The sequence below is a fragment of the Poecilia reticulata genome, chromosome 23, assembly GCF_904066995.2.
Source record: "Poecilia reticulata chromosome 23, P_reticulata-male-v2, whole genome shotgun sequence".
NCBI lineage: Eukaryota > Metazoa > Chordata > Actinopteri > Cyprinodontiformes > Poeciliidae > Poecilia > Poecilia reticulata.
This window is the reverse complement of record NC_088852.1, coordinates 18,000,325-18,016,406: the sequence shown is the minus strand read 5'-3', so window position 1 is coordinate 18,016,406 and position 16,082 is coordinate 18,000,325. Positions and strand designations below refer to the sequence as shown.

The 16,082-nt window shown below is 42.5% G+C and overlaps 1 protein-coding gene across 2 annotated transcripts in view; it reads right to left on the bottom strand.

Annotated features, from left to right (window-relative positions):
• Nucleotides 1-1,872: 1,872 nt before the first annotated feature.
• The window catches only part of net1 (neuroepithelial cell transforming 1), a 33,985-nt gene continuing 19,775 nt past the window's right edge, over nucleotides 1,873-16,082 (bottom strand). The window contains exons 4-12 of one of the 2 annotated variants that reach the window (XM_081603885.1): nucleotides 15,128-15,190; nucleotides 5,443-5,550; nucleotides 5,194-5,358; nucleotides 4,789-4,851; nucleotides 4,376-4,549; nucleotides 4,035-4,292; nucleotides 3,779-3,949; nucleotides 3,498-3,684; nucleotides 1,873-3,371 (exon numbers count right to left, since the gene is read on the bottom strand). In XM_081603885.1, coding sequence (XP_081460011.1) covers nucleotides 2,929-3,371; nucleotides 3,498-3,684; nucleotides 3,779-3,949; nucleotides 4,035-4,292; nucleotides 4,376-4,549; nucleotides 4,789-4,851; nucleotides 5,194-5,358; nucleotides 5,443-5,550; nucleotides 15,128-15,190 — 1,632 coding nt within the window. In that variant the 3' untranslated portion in view covers nucleotides 1,873-2,928. Of the gene's footprint in view, nucleotides 3,372-3,497; nucleotides 3,685-3,778; nucleotides 3,950-4,034; nucleotides 4,293-4,375; nucleotides 4,550-4,788; nucleotides 4,852-5,193; nucleotides 5,359-5,442; nucleotides 5,551-7,701; nucleotides 7,985-15,127; nucleotides 15,191-16,082 lie in introns of those variants that run through there. The other variant, XM_008401517.3, reaches the window with a different exon arrangement.

The window sequence follows — 16,082 nt, the reverse complement described above, 5'->3', positions numbered from 1 at the left end:
CCAAAAAGTCACAATAATGTGGAGTTACAGACAAATCTGTGAATAGTAAAATCCACAAATAAGGTTCGACAAAAACTAAAGCTCCTGTTCCCAGGTCATGAAGAGTAACAAGGCGATGGAACAGCTAGATGTGATTTTTAAGAATCAGCTATAAATTCCTCTGATATCCATAAAACTGCTGCATCATCTACCACGTTAACCTGCAAGTCAGACCACGACGGTCTGTGGAACATAATCTACTACAGTACAGAATTGTTACTGAAATACATTCAGTAACAATTAAAATAGATTATCTGATTCAATTAGGCATAAGTAAAATGGTAAAATCCTCCCCTATGTCTGCACTCAAGTGTCTACTGACTGTCCAGCGGTCAGTTTGCATGCCAGCTGATCTGGCATGTTTACAGAACTGAGGCGACAGCAGCAGAACACCTTTTCATTGGTCACAAATCTCCTGAGAAAACATCAAACAGGAATATTAATAGATTCACACTCGTTTTGCTTCTGAAGGCCGTCATCATCCTCATCACCACTTGTTTCACCCTCTAGTTAGAACCCGCCGCGGCTCATCACAATCATCTTCTGACTCTACTGTGTAATGCTGAACTGAAAGGGAGCGAATCTTAAACTGAGCAGTCCCGTGAGAACAGGGTTTGCATCATAATGTGTTTTACAGTTAATGAAACCACATGTGGAGGAAGGAAGAGGATGACTAACTGCTTACAGAAAGGCACACCTGGCTTTCAAACACCAGCGCTGGGTAAGGCTACTAGGAGAGATAACACACTTTGCCTTCAGATGTCAAAGGTCAAAATATATCTCGGACCTTTGGGTTGTAGAGTAGAACCGGTCCCAATGAGCCAATGTTCCTGGCTTTAAAACAGAGTTTCTCTGGATCACTGACCAGAATAATCTACATGTTTCTCTGTTCCAGAACATCTGATTCAAATGACTGCATGACCTCCTCTGCATGCCATCAAGTGCTGCAGAAACCTGATAATCACCCACTTATTCAAGTCAGGTGTGTGGCAGAAGAATAACACCTAAAACATGCAGGGCAGGATGTCTGATCAGTGGAAATGAGGAACTCTGAGTTAGAGCAACAACTGTTGTGTTGAGAACTTCAGAGTTTTTGCAATCAGGAGCCATGTTGAACTTCCAGTGACCAGTAAGACAGAGAGTGAGAGTGATAACACCAAAGTGAACACACTGGCTCCCCATTCACACCTGAAGCCTTTTAATGGTAACGACTAACATGGGGGAGACAAAATGGCTAATTGGGCCGTTCTCACTTTTCTTGCCAGCTGTTTAGATATTAATGACTTGGTTTATTTTGAGTGGAAAGCAACTTTACACTGTTATACAAGATGGATGAAACATATTGCATAAAAGTATCAGATCTTCAGTGTTATCCCAATATAAGATAATGAAATATTTGCAGAAACATGAAGGGTGCTCACTTTGGTGAGAAAGTGTTTTTATTGCTGTTATAATAAAAATTGCATTGTTGCTAAAATTATAAAGTTTCAATTACCACAATTGCATTTCAAGAAATATTCAGCTTAGACATGGAAAACTGGCAAAAGTGGCAGGCAGGACTTTTATAAAAAAGAAAAAAAGTGCAAATTAGCTACTTTGTTCTGGGTGTCAAATAAGGGGAATGTCTCTCTCTCTCTCTCTCTCTCTCCCTCTCTCTCAAGAGAGAGAGAGAGAGAAGAAAGAGAGAGACAGAAGAAAGAGAGAGACAGAAGAAAGAGAGAGACAGAAGAAAGAGAGAGAAAGATTTCACGCTTTGAAAAATAGCATGAAATCTTAGGTCATATGCTTTACTGTGTGAAGCAAGAATGAATAAAAATGACATGAAATCCAAAGTTCACTTTCAAATCTTACTCCAATCTTTATTGTTCTTTTAATTACATAAAAACTCATGGCAAACATTTTGCCTCTTCCTCTTTGGTTTACATCTCGACAACCAAAACGTCTTTTTCACACTTACAAAAACCTTCCATCCTTTACTGTCCCCTACGTACTTTGTCCATTGTTCAAACTTCCTTTAAGCTTCCAAAATCCAACAGTTCACCTTTGCCGGTGAACGATTCCTTTCAGTCTAAAACAAAACTTTGCCCGACCTATCTCTGTTCTCGTCACAATTCCACTTCATCTTAACAACCTCATCTCTTTTCCATATCCCACTGTTCTCCATGCATGATGCTGCAGGCAGCGTCCACAACTAAAGCTCCATGCAAGATGATCCACTGAAAAGTGATTTGTTTCATTTAAAAAGTCAGCTATAAAAAAAACCAACATGGCTCAGTTCAAAATTTTGTTTGAAAACAAAACTTATCATTTCTTCTCATATGATCTGAATAGACCTTGGATTGTTATTGCTATGATTCTTAGTGAGAAACTAAGATTTGTTCTGGGTTTACATTAATGCCTCTGCAGGTGAGAACAACAGTGTTCTGTTGTTTCAGGAATGTATCAACATCAAATCTGTCCCCAGATTCATTTCTAGCTTTGTGTGGTGCATCATCGTCCTTACCAAGCTTTACAATACCTACAAAAACAAACATACACTTTAAAATAGAAAATGTAAAACATCAATTAGCCCCAAAATAGGTCTAAAATATTGTTTAAATATCAAATCAATAGTAAACAGGATTGGATTACAACCTCGTTCTTCACAGATTCACACAGATCGATGTGTGAATTCTGGCTTTGGTTTTTACCATGCTTCCCTTTTAAAGCAAGTCATGCACTTTTTCCACAATACTTGGCATGTTTGGGATGCACTAGTACATAGCTGCCGAAGAGGACAGTAACACAGAACACTGCTGGAAGAATACAAACACGCAGACACACATAAATAAAGTCCCAGGGGTCTTTGTTCTGTTTCTATACAACACACATCAGTGTCTCCCGTTCACTTCACACCATCGTCTCCTTTCTCTTCCCTAAGGAACCCAGTGACCTCTTGTCCTTTTTGCTTTTGAGTGATGATGAAGAGAAGAGTGGTGCCGACAGCGGCGAGGCCAGTGAGGAGGAGGAGTGAGAGGAAAGTGATGAAGTTGTGGAGCTGGACGTGGAGCTGCCGCACGGCGAGCTGGGGGCGGACTGAGAGGTCTGCCGTGGGCAGTTCTCATCCGGCTCCTCCAGGTGGATGATGGCGGAGGCGGAGGACATGCGGCGCTTGGAGTGAATGTTACTCATGTGTGGACTCGGCGTGGAGGGCTCGCCCGTGGGCCTGTGGACCGAGATGGCACTGCGGAGGCAGTTGAGCCACTGCTGCTTGTGGAAGACGTCGTTGACCTGTAGCGTGTGAGACTGGGAGTGGCTCAGGTCTTGTGAGCGGACGCGGAAAATGTTCTTAGCTGCAGAGAAAAGCAGGAATATAGAATTAGAGAAGGACAACAAAAAGAAATCGGATTCAGTATTCAGAACTGGTCAGGTGAAAACCGGCCGAGTCCGGTTCGGTCCAGTTGGTGCATCAGTCGTACCTTTCTCTGAGTTACTGAAGGCTCCTCTGAAAGAGCCGCCCATCCTGACATCCCCGTCCTGCAGGTCCTCCAACACCAGGTCCTGCACTGGGATGGGCTGCCGGTACACTTGGAAGCACTGTCGCTCGTTCCTGGTGACGGGTCGGGTCAGGACCAGAATCTCAGTGAACAGGAACACATGCAGCTTCTGGAATCAATAAAAAAACAGAAAAGTGTTGAAAGCTGAGCTCTGGATTGACGAGTTCTCTGGAGGATGGTGTAGGAATGAATGTTTAGCTAACCGTGCCACTCTTGTTGCGCAGCTCCCCATGACACAACAGGCTCTTGCACTGTTCGATGCGAGGGTCTCTCTGCCTGTCGTCCAGATACTCCAGCTTCTCGATGTAGTACTGGCACTCGGACTCTCCCTTCTTCATGTTGATGTCGGAAAGAACGCCTTGGATGATTGTGATCTAAACCCAACAGAGCCGTGGTTATGATAATGGTAGTCTCTACAGAAGATGCTGTTTCCGGAGGAGTGCTGGTGTGTGTACTTACAGCTTCCTCCAGGAGGCCGGCGTCGGGGTGGTCTGGTGGAGTGTGCCTGAGGATCTCCTTCAGCAGCAGGGGGTACTTGACCAGGCGAGAGCGTGGGATGTCGAGAAAGCTCCACAAATCCAGCTTTCGGCTGAATGGAGACTCCAGGCAGCGCTGCAGGAAGTCCTGCACCCGACGGTCCTGCTTCTTCTGGTCTAGCAAGGCCTTGGCTGCCAGCTGGTTGCTGCAGTACTCTTTGTAGGCGTTGAGCCTGGGGAGCTGCAGGAGAGGCAGAGATGCTTTAGCTGATGGTCGTCATTCAAAACACAGAGTCAGTGACCACTGCTTTAGAGAAAACCTACCCAGCTGATAACAATCTGCCCAATTTGGCCCACGGTCCCATCAGACCCTGTGGCTTTGGAGAGTCGGGCCAGCAGGTCTTCATGCAGAGGGATGTAGTCGTCCAGGTTACCGAAAATGTGTGTGAGCTCCTCCTCAGACATGATGGAGAGCTTCAGCATTGGGTCATGGTACGCCTGGAGGAGCAGAGAAAAGCCAACCGGGTCAGATTTCAACATCCAGCCAGGCTGACCGGAGCAGCTGCTAAGAATAGCTCTGTGAGGAGCTTTAGGGGTACGAGGCAAAGGCGGAGGAACTATTTTTGTCTTTTTTATAGCTTCTGGCTCGGCTGCATAGATGGCCTGCCAGAGTTTGATTTAATATGTTTGCTTTTAGATGTCCTCCCTCTGCCTGAAAGCATTTAAAAAGAACAAACCTTGCGTGCAAGCTGGAGGTCCTCAATCAGGTCGTGTTCTCCACGAGACAGCTCAAATATGGCCTGAAGAGAGGAGGGAGATTGTTAGCAAGCCGTTCCATCAGACTGAATGTAACAGTGGAGAGGAAGCTAATGAAAACAATATGTCTGACACATGAAGGACAAGCCGGGATGCTTGGGCACGAGTTCCTGGCTTCTCAGGTTTATACGAGTTTACAGAGACGAGGAAATGAGGCCTGGATGGCTGAGATCTGGAGTTAACTACTTTCAGACAAATACAACATAGACTCGTGAGACTCGTCTGGTACTCTGCTAGAATTCCTTCCTGTCTGGATTTCTGAGTACAGGCATTTAGCCCGGTCTTATCCCTTCACTCTATTTCTGTGTTTCGGAGCTAAATCTCACCTCCTGGCGCTTGATCTCCTGTGTGGAAAAGGTTCCTTTCTGGCGGACATCCAACGTCTCTGACCACAAGGTGCTGTTCCTTCTTTTGGGTGGTGTGGGGGCCGTCGCCTTGCTGCAAGGCTTGTGGGGCACGGCCGACGACTTGCCATCACCCCGGAAAGAGGCCTGAGCAGGAAAAGAGGGTAAACGTCAGCAATGTTGCTTGAAGTTCCTCGCATGCAAGAGGAGTCACATGTCACAAGAGCTCACCTGGAGGGTCTGGCCGAAGCGCCGGACGGCCCCATTTTTAACCGGAGAGATGAGGCTGGCTAGCGACGTCACCCTGCCGTGTGGACGGACACGCTTGGTGCTGGGTTCCTGAACAAACACGTGAAGGAGAGCGGGTTAGTCTGGCTGTGGTCACGACAAAGGCACGTCTTCTTCATTCAGTATGCAGCAAGACAGAACGACTCAATCAAGCCTGCTAACTGCGAGACCTCGGCAGGAAACTCAAAACACATTTACAAGAGACAAAGCAGATCAAGTCAAGTTATAAATCCTGTATGTGAGGAGAATCTGGAGCCATGCAGACAGCCTGACGCGGCGGCTGACACACAAATACTGGGGAGGAAGGAGCTCCAGCAGCTGTTGGCTCCATCATGTGAGTAGTGGAGGGCCAAGCCAGTCCACTGAGTACAAAGACTCTTCAGACTGCTCATCTGCTGGGGAGGGGGTCTGGAGAAATGCCATGAATGCATGAAAACGTGTTTCTCGTTTTTTCAGTACTTCTGACAGTGGCTACATCTCCGGTGTGGAGCAGCTCAGACAAACCGGCAGAAAACCTCAACCTGCCTTGCACAGTGCAGAGTGGCAGGGCCTGCACAGCAGAGGAGACACCTGCGAGTTTAGACAAGCTCTCCAGCAAACCTTGCGTGAGAGCAATCTTACACCTGAGCGGAGTGACCACTCCCCACCCCCTTCCTCACCCAGCCCTGAGGCTACGAGAAGCGAAAAAGCTGCTCGACTCTGAGCCAACAACAACAACAGGCTGAGTCTGAGGAGGGCAGGAACAATTTGAGCCGGTAGAGGAATCATTTCAAGAGTCTTATGAGCTTCTCATGGTGCTGTGCTCTTTTTGATTGAGTGCTGAAGCTGCTTGCTGATTTTTCTCCTGACTCAGGCCAAGTGGGGTTTTGCCTTGGCTCAGCGAATGTGGGAAACACTGCAGCCATTGAGGCTCCGGGTGATGCGGACAGCTGTGGAACAGATCAGCTCGGTCTGCTCTGGCTGTGGTTGACACACAGTCTGCTGTGGTCGGGGTTCCTGCAAAGACCCCTGAGAACTTCCAGTACTTCTGGCAAGCGACATCAAAGAGATGCAGCGTGTCGGCTGCTCTAAACGCGGTCTGTGGCCTCTGGAGTTCAGACATGCTGGCCTCTAATTTGTAGCCTTTATATATCAGGAAAAAAACACACATTTTAAATCTAGACAAAGAGGGCTGAAAACAACAGTACAAGTAGAAGTGGTGGCTTTCTAAAGTCAATATTGGAAAAGCGTGCTGAGCTTTTTGCCCTTCCTGTCCTTTGGAAGGAGGCCCCAGAATAACAAAGGGCCACTAGTCCTGCTCTTTGTCTGCCAGTCCAGAGGCAGAGAAAAGTTGCTATTCCTGTTAGTCTAACTGTGCAGTTTCAGGTTGTCAGGTTGGATTCTGGAGTTTTTTTTGTTTTTTTTACTTTGTGTGGACACTATCAGAGGAAAAATGCCACTCAGGCTCTTCTTAGAGGATCCAGACTGTCTTTAAAGTTTCAACTTCATCAACATCCCTTCTTGTTTTGCCCTTTGATGTAACTAAGTTTACCCAACAGATGATGGGAAAGCTGTCCTAAGGTTTGGCTTAGCAAGTGAAAACTGTTTTAATTTGAGCAATTATGTGAGAACAGGGTTTGCATCATCATGTGTTTTGGAGCTTCCCCTTTTTGAAGATATTTACAGTTAATGAGACCACATGAGGAGGAAGGAACAGGCTGACTTTTACTGCTCACAGAAAGGCACACCTGGCTTTCAAACACCAGCGTTGGGTAAGGCTTCCAGCAGAGATAACACACTTTGCCTTCAGGTGTCAAAGGTCAAAATCTAACTATGACTGTTTCACTGTAGAGACAGAGAACACCCCCCTCCCTGCTGCTGCATTGTTTGTGCTGCTTTCAGTTTGCTGACTGTCCTGATCTCACTGTAGCTCACCAAGACTGAGCCGCCTGCTGGGATCCAGCTCCCAGGGAAAACTTGGAATACACAAACTTTACAACTCAGAAACTGTGATAAACTCTGAGCTCCACAGAATCTGAAGGCACACAAGTCAAAGTCTCCTCTCATATACCTGTACAGTGTGATACAAAAACCAGGGTCAGGCACTGATTCACTCAGTCACACACAGGACACACACCAAGTCTTCATGAGAAGCAGCCCTAGTCAGTCATTTACAGGACTCTCAGTATCTCACTATTGGTACTCTGTGACTTTCTGCCTTACCTCTGATTCTTTGTTGGCTTGGTTCTGGCAGTCCGTCACTTGCAGAGTCCGTTTGATAGGCACCAAGCTACCCAGCTCATCGTAAGCCACCATAGCTTTCAGCAAAAACACAGAATCCTTTAAATCCTGGTGAGTTAGCTCCAAGTAATCCACAAAAACGGAAGTAACAGTTGAGTCTAAATAAACTGATCCACCTCCTCCCTACCTATAGTCTTCCCTCTGAGGCAGCTGTCTCAGCTGCTCTCATGCACACACTCTAAACTTTGCTCTGAGACGCACAGAGCAGGGCTGGGCTTTTATACAGCAGTCCAGGCTGAGGGGAGGAGCTGCTGCTGGAGCTCTACATGTAGACAGTATATGTGGAGAAGCTGCCCGCAGAGTCTGTTGAACCATCCACACAAAGTAAAAACACTAGTGAGAATTCTTAAGATCACAGGTAAATCTTACTGCTAACTGAAGCTGAAGAAAACAAAGCAGATAGGGGATCATCAAGGACGACTGCTCGGACCCTGATCAGAGCATTTAATGTGGGTTTATTTCATGGAACTGGGATGAAATGTGCAGTGAAGCCTGGCAAAGATTGCAACTTTTAGTTAGAAACAAATACATCTGAAGGTGGAAAAATAAAAGAGTCAGTGAATTTTCCCTTTGGCTCGGATCAGTGACCAGCACATTTTTTTCTACTTATCAAATTGATTAAAATTAAGAACCTCCACCAATGCAAATATATAAATGTTAATATAATTCCTTCATTTAAAACTACTACCTCTATCAAGGAATCCATTGGACATTTTCCTTGATTTATTAAAATACTTAGAAAACAGAAATAAATAGAAAATAAAAATCTGTATTGGTCAGTCCTATTAAAAATCCATTTACTAAAATAATTTATCAAAAGTTTTTGATGCAATGAAATGGTAGGAAACTGAACACCGACACAAACATCTAATATGAAATAAGTGTGACCCCAGTACAGGAATAAATTATTATTATATTGGCTTCCATAACATAATGGAAGATTTTAGTTTTTTCAAAAACTGGATTTTAAAAAGCTTTATAAGCAACAGGTGAAAGCTGTTATTTCTTTGACACTTAAATCTAAGTGATCCATAAGATGACCGTTTTTTTCAGTGTGTTGAAAGGGTAGTGAAATATATATATATTTATTATTGGCCATAACAGCAACATTAATATTGGACATTGACTTTGGTCCAAATTTTTATATCAGTGCATTCCTAAAAATGTCCCATCATACCATTCCTATGGTTTCAGGTTCTATAAATAGTTGCAATGGAAAATGTTAAAGTGCACAGATGTCTCTCCAATACTGCTCCTCCCCCACCTGTTGCTGCACACTGCCTACACTTTTACCTGACATACACGAAACATACATTTACTAATTACTTTTACTCAAACCTATTATAGGTTTATATGCTACGGTATATATATATATATATATATATATCCCCAAATTGACATTAAAATGGGTCTAGAGTGTGTTATTAGTTCTGCTTTTGTTGACTGCACCACTGTGATCACTAATGTGCATTTAAGAGGCTGTTTAGACATTCTAATGTGTCCAACTAGACTTCAAATAAGCACACAATGTTAAAGCCCAAGATGGAGTATAATTAGTCTGGAATGTAGTCATTTAAAAAGTTGCATAGTGAATGAGTCATTCTACTTAAAGTGAAATCAAAGCACAAACCACCAAACTATTGGTCTCAGATGTTAGAGGAGGTCGTTAATCAAATCAGTCTCCCTGAAACAGAGCTGATAGTCTGATAAGTCGACACTGAGGGGAAGGGTTCGCGGGGGGAGGGGCAATTACAATATTAATACCAGGGGCACAGTGGCACACTACGCCACATGTTTACCCTGAAACCTGTGTATTGAGGGAAGAGGTTGGGGGTGAAACTTCTGCACACATTCACTGACTTGTTTCAGGTGAAACACACAAAGAAGTGTCTCTTTTTTTTATTACCGTGCACCTAAATGAAGATGAACAGCCACACCTGAGGACTCCACACCCAAACAGTTGCTGAGACGCAGAGGTGTTGAACCCCATGAGTGCCTAATGGGGAGGAGTGCTGCTTAGCAACGTGTGAAAATGCTCTTGCAATCAGGACAAATGCACAAGCCTGTTCAGACGACCTGGGGGTGTGAAAAATAACACCAGCTTCTTCTCGGGTGTATGTGCAAGTTTGTGGTGACAAAACACAGATGCTGATGGAGGCATAGAGATGTTAGCACCATGTTCTTTGGGTTTGATAGAGGACTCGTCTGGTGCAAACAAACGGGACACTGCGTCTGATCCACATCAGCATCAATACAGCGGGTCGGGTTACTTTAGTTTGCGGACCCAGTGATTGGGTCCAGTGTGGGCCGTAGTGAGTGAAAGCTCTGCAGAAGGAGTCAGAGGATTCACCCGGGGCTGTCAGAGTGTCTGCACAGCGCTGCTGCTGTTACTCACCACAAGGAGAACTTGAGCTGAATCAGCTGTACGTCTGACCCAGCCGCTATAAAAACTAAACAACATGGCTAGACGTGCCTGTGCTTTCCGTCACACGCAGCTGCAGCTGGAGCAGAAGCAGCACAGGATTTACGCTCCGCCTGATCTCAGAGGGCTGTCGGGGAATGAGTAAGGCAGCAAGCGGCTGGTTTTTCGCCTGTCTAAGCCATGGCGTGCCAGAGACAGACTGGGCCTGGAGGCCCGGTGGCTGCTGAGCTCACCTTCCCCTTCACATCAGCGCACACACAACCTAATTACAGCTCTGGAGCAGGCATTAAGCTGCCAGCTCAGGCTCAAGGAGCCCCATACAGAGCAACAGGGCAGTGGAGGAGCTGCTGCCCTCTGCTGATGGACTCTACAGCTGCACTAAAGGGTTCCAACACTGTTTTGGGTCAATGATCAATGACTTTACAATAAGCGGTAATGTCTACATAGAACATTGATGTCAAAAACTATTTGAACTTTTTGAATTCTGCACCTGAAAATTAACCAAAGTATTGCATTGTGCATACATCAACTGAGTAATTAATACTCAACAGAAGATACTATTTTCAACAAGTGCATTCAATTATATTTGAACAACTGACTGACATTTTATCCCAACATTCGCTGTTGCCATTTTGTGGGGTAGCATAAGTGGAATAACGTTATTTGCAGACAGCTGAAGTAGACCGTTTGTATGGGAAGGAAAAAATATTAATTTCAGTTTGAAAGGCAAATTAATAGATTCATAAACACAAAAACTAAGGGTGTTATATCTCTAATTTCAGTAGGTTTTACTTTTATAAATGCATACTATAGTTCTAGTGAGTTATAGTTTCTCCGGTTTAATTACCGTTTTTATGTGTTTCAATTAACAAAAAAGTTAGATCAATTTCAGTTTTCGTTATTTGTAAGTTGTAGTTACCTATAATAACCATGGCCAAGTCCTTCAAACAAGCCTACATTATCTCTCCTCCATTGGTCTCGTTGGTCTACAGGACGTTACACCAGAATGATGGAATAATGCACATTAAGACTATTCTTGTGGTTCTTCAGATGCAACATCCCCTAAGTTGTGTTGCTGTATTATTATTAGAGAAGATGTTTTCTCCTGCCAACCCTTCCAAACAAGTCAGACCTGTCCAGTCTCTTTGCACAACTAATGTTGAGAACTTTAACATTCAACATGCCGAGGCCTGTAGAGCTCTCAAACTCTTTGTTTGAACTTGGGGTCAGGGTTAAGATTGTTTAACCAGAATTAACATCCATTCATGTTCCAAGACTGGAAACTTCATTTAGTTGTTGTCAAGATGTATATTTTTAAAATTCTATTTTTTTCCAGAGTAACTTTCTTTTTAGAACTTCACCTATTTTAATGCTATTTGGCAATTTGGACTAAAATAAATTTCATTTCGTTCAAATTTATATGCCTCTCTGACTTGCAAATAAGAACTGATGTATTCTACCCTAAATGCAGTTATTTTGATCAGGTTTAAAGTAATTTAAATAAGCTGCTTCAGTTCCGTTTTTGGCATTTTACATAGGCCCATTTTAAGATCAACGTTTTTAGATTAACATGAATTTAAAGTTGTCTTGTGTTCGAAAAGTTAGCAACATTGTTTATTTTTGTAATTTTGAAATTAGTAGGAATTTAAAAACCAAAGTGCAAATGGGTACAGTGTTAAATTCTTCTACGTGGAAAATCAAAGACAAAGCAGGTCAATCATATAAATAAAAACATAAAAGTCATCCCATTCATTAAACGTTGTTAGATTTTTATCCCTTAGAAATTAGAGGACGGAAGTCAGTCTGGAAAGCCGACAATTTTTTTTCTTGTCCAGTTTTATTTATTTTTTTGTGTATTTATCCAGACCTGGAAATTGTTAAACAGCAAATTCCATACTTTTCCAGAGTGTTAAAGACATGTAGGAGCCCTGTTAAATATTTTGCTCTTAGATGAATGACTGACATTTCTCACTCTGTAATGATTGTACAACACTTCTTATCCATTTTATTGTAATTTTTGTTTAGTAAATGATGACACGGTGGAATCTTTTGTGTGCACTTCCAGCATTAGATTAAAATAAAACGTTTCTTTTTAGGTCCTGACAATGCAAGACTGAGCTGTAGCTATCAAGAGTGGAATTGCTGTCTTAGAGCGTGAATGAAATAGCTTTAGATAAGGAAACACATTTCTTTTTTTTAAAGGTTTTATTGGCTCTAGCGGCCTTTATTTGATAGTTAATTAACAGGAAAGTGGGAAATGAGAGAAGGGGAAGACATGCAGCAAAGGTTGCCAGGTCGGGAATCGAACCTGCGACGGCCACGGGTGGGTATTTAAATATACGTCGAGGACTAAGGCCTCCATATGTGGGTTGTGCTTAACCCCTGCGCCACCACCGCACACTCGAGGAAACACATTTCTGTAGAACGTTAGAACCCAGTCCACCCACGCAGCATTCACTTGAAAAAGAGACAGCTGATGTAAAAAGTGATCTTATCAACACATTGGCCTGCAGAAACAAGACAGACCTACAGAGCATTCAGTCATTACTCCTGTTTTGTCAGTGTTCACACCCAGAGCAGTCCTGGTTGCTACCAAACAAAGCTCAGGTAAACAAGACTTAAAGGGACAAAACACTCCGGTGGACCAACTAGACAGGAAGATTGTGGAACAGAACCAGTTTACATTTCCACCCTTGTCTCTCAGAAACGTTCACCTTCAGCGGGAAAGTTTCTGAATTAAAATCTGAATTAAGTTTTGGTTTCTTTGCTACTTACTGTAGTGTTTCAAGGGGAATCCAAAATAACACATTGCCCAAACCCACATCGACGTCATTTAAACGTCTGCTCTGAATGATTTGTTATTGCTGGCAAAAGGCAAGGATTAGGACAGGACCAGACTTGTGTGATTAGGTCTTCCAATAACCTAACTCACTCAGGCTAGTTCCACAGAAATTGTAGCAGCCAGTGAGATATTGAAACAGAAACAGAAATGTCTTGTAACTGAAAACGTAGATGCATTTTCCATTAAGATGCAACTTACTGTAGCCGTTAGGTTAATGTAGCAATAATGCAGTCGGGAATTTCTGGGTAGTACACGTTCATTTAAAGCTGAACTATTCAGAAGAACTGTTGCCAAACTGGAGAGCTCCTTCAGTGCCAGACTGCTGCATCCTTAGTGCACAAAGGAGCGTTACCATATATCCTTCCTCCCAGCAGCTGTTAGACTATCACCATCACTGCTCCTGTTTACTTATATGCTGATATTTTTACACTTTTACCACAGTAATAAATAACATTCCAGCTGGTATTTGCACATCTTTGCTGTTGCACAGGTTTGGTCACTTATTGTAAAAAGCCATTGATATGTATATTCATATGTAAATATTTTTAGACTCTTCAACATGACCATTTAGAACAACAATCTGGCACATTAACAACCGAAAAGATTCCTCCACGAGAGGCCTCCGAGTTTGAATCAGAGCAATATGAGGAACCTAAGTGACTCGATTAGGCAGCAATTCTATTGAAGAAATATGATTAGAATAAAGGAGTCCTGACCTCACTGTAAGCAGCTAATCAAACCAGTTCCAGATATACAGGCCAAATGTCTCTGACAGACCCTCAAATGTGGGCGGAGGCAGATTAAAAAGCTGATGGGGTGACGGGTTCATACGGGTTGATTGTTAACAGTTTCGTAAACTGGGACTTCCTTTTCATTGAAGAACATTTGAGACTTCCGTTCAGGTTCCTGATTGGATTCCTACCTGACAGGTAGAGAAATGAACTGTGCCTGAAGCTACAGCGTTTCCTTTAGGACAACATTTTCCCACACATGAATGTCAGTCAGAGGTCTTTGCTAATGTGAGGAGGTGTACTCATTAAATGCCCACACAAATTCATCTCACCCACGAATGTCTACACCCAGCCATTTAAATGTCGGCGACATGAATGACCCCTAAAAAAATGCGACTGTTGTCAGTGTCAGTATTTGAGCTATTCAAGATTCATTTTTGGTGCAGACAAGCAAAAAAAAAAATAACACAGCAAACTATAGTGTTATATATAAAACATTTTTTGTTATTGTTGTTCCTGTCAGTTTACGCCAAGGAAATAAAGTTTTATCAGATTGTTTCAATGTAAATGTGGCTTAGTCACAGTAAACAAAAGCAGATGCTTCAGCAGATAAGATACTGCAGCTTAAATAAGACAGAAAGCCCAACTAGGCATTTATAAGTCATGAGGAAGGGCTGCCATGATTAAAACCTGAACTAAAACTAAAAGTGGGAGACCAGACTACACAATCCTACCTGGATGTTTCATTGATTACAGTAAATACAGTGTTATAGAAATGATGTGTTCACTTCCTGGGTGTTTCTTAGTTTCTTTACAAGATTATTATGTTGTCAAGGCAACAGCTTGTGAGTCAATCATCGCTGAATGATCTATAAATACACATCAGAGTAAAGTCAACTTTATGAAGGTAAGTGCTGCAACGATGAGATCATCAGTGTGTGTCAATATTTAGTCCCCATATTGTTTTGAACTTTTTAACGAAAGTTATGTTTTTCTTTAAGAAAGTGAGTATGAGTGCTGTGCATAATAACAGCAGAGCTGGGCTAAGAAAAAATACATCAATATTCTGCAGAGATATGGCTTTATTCTTTCTTTTGATTACTATTTTTCTTCCTCTGAGAATTCAGGATGTTGAGTCTGGAGTTCAAACTGGGCATGCCTGTTCCTACATGAATGCTCTGCATGACTTCCATATGTTGATTCTTTCTTATTTTAAATTTAATGTGACTATACATTTCTGTATTTAAAATTTCCAAAATTATTTGAGATGACATTCGTTGTGATTTGGAGCCATGAAAGGTTTCATGTATTCTTGTTGTCTAAAGTTAAGTGCCAATCAGTCTGGTGACGTACCTTAAAGTCGAAGCTGCAGATGCTGATGGAGTCACTGCTGTCTTTTTGCCTATCCTTCCATTTCTGTAAAACAAATAGAGTACCACATAGATCAATTCCATTGTCACATTTTTGATCCCAGGACCACACAGTTTGATGAACTGTGTGGGTATTTAAATATATTTTAGAGCCAGAAAACTTGAAAACTTTATACAAGTCACAATCAACATTTTCCCTGGTTTTGAAAGCAGATAAATCGTTTAAAAAAAACAAAGAGTTGTTGGCAACAAATCAAAACAAAAGGTGACATATGGGTAATGTCCTCAGAACAGGATATGCACTTCCACATAATGAAACTGTATAGAAATGTGTCGATATACTCCCTTCAATGGGTTGTTAGCATTTCAAAAGAAAACTTTTTGAGGACTATGTCAGAAACAAAGATCATCAGTGCAGGAACTGAGGCAGAGTTTATAGGATCGCGACTTAGTTTCTCAAGATCCTGAGAAATGTTTGATCATTTGTGAGCTTGATTTTTGGGTGGTGGAGTCTAAACCAGAGACATGGAGGACTATTTACAGAGATTTCTGCGGTTTAGAGATGTCTCAGATGAGGATATTATGCACATGCAGAGAGAGACGTGAAGCTGAAGTTGGTTTCCGATTGCAGCTTCTTATTTTGGAAATGGCTAAAGGGCGATTCCACCTAATTTTTCCACTACCTTTAGTAGCTTTCATCTAGTTAAAAACTACAACACCTAGACTTTTCAAACTTGTACTAGATTCTTCTCAATTAATAGCAGAATTAATTGAGATTTGTGTGAGATTTGTGAAACCTTTATTTTATATGTTAAACTTCAATTGAGGACAATTTCAGCATTTTTTTCCTTTCCATGTCCCTTTAGGGACTCCGTACCAAACCTACAGTCCTTTTGTTTTTGTTGTACTCCTGTTAGCTCTTCTACCCCCAGTGAAGA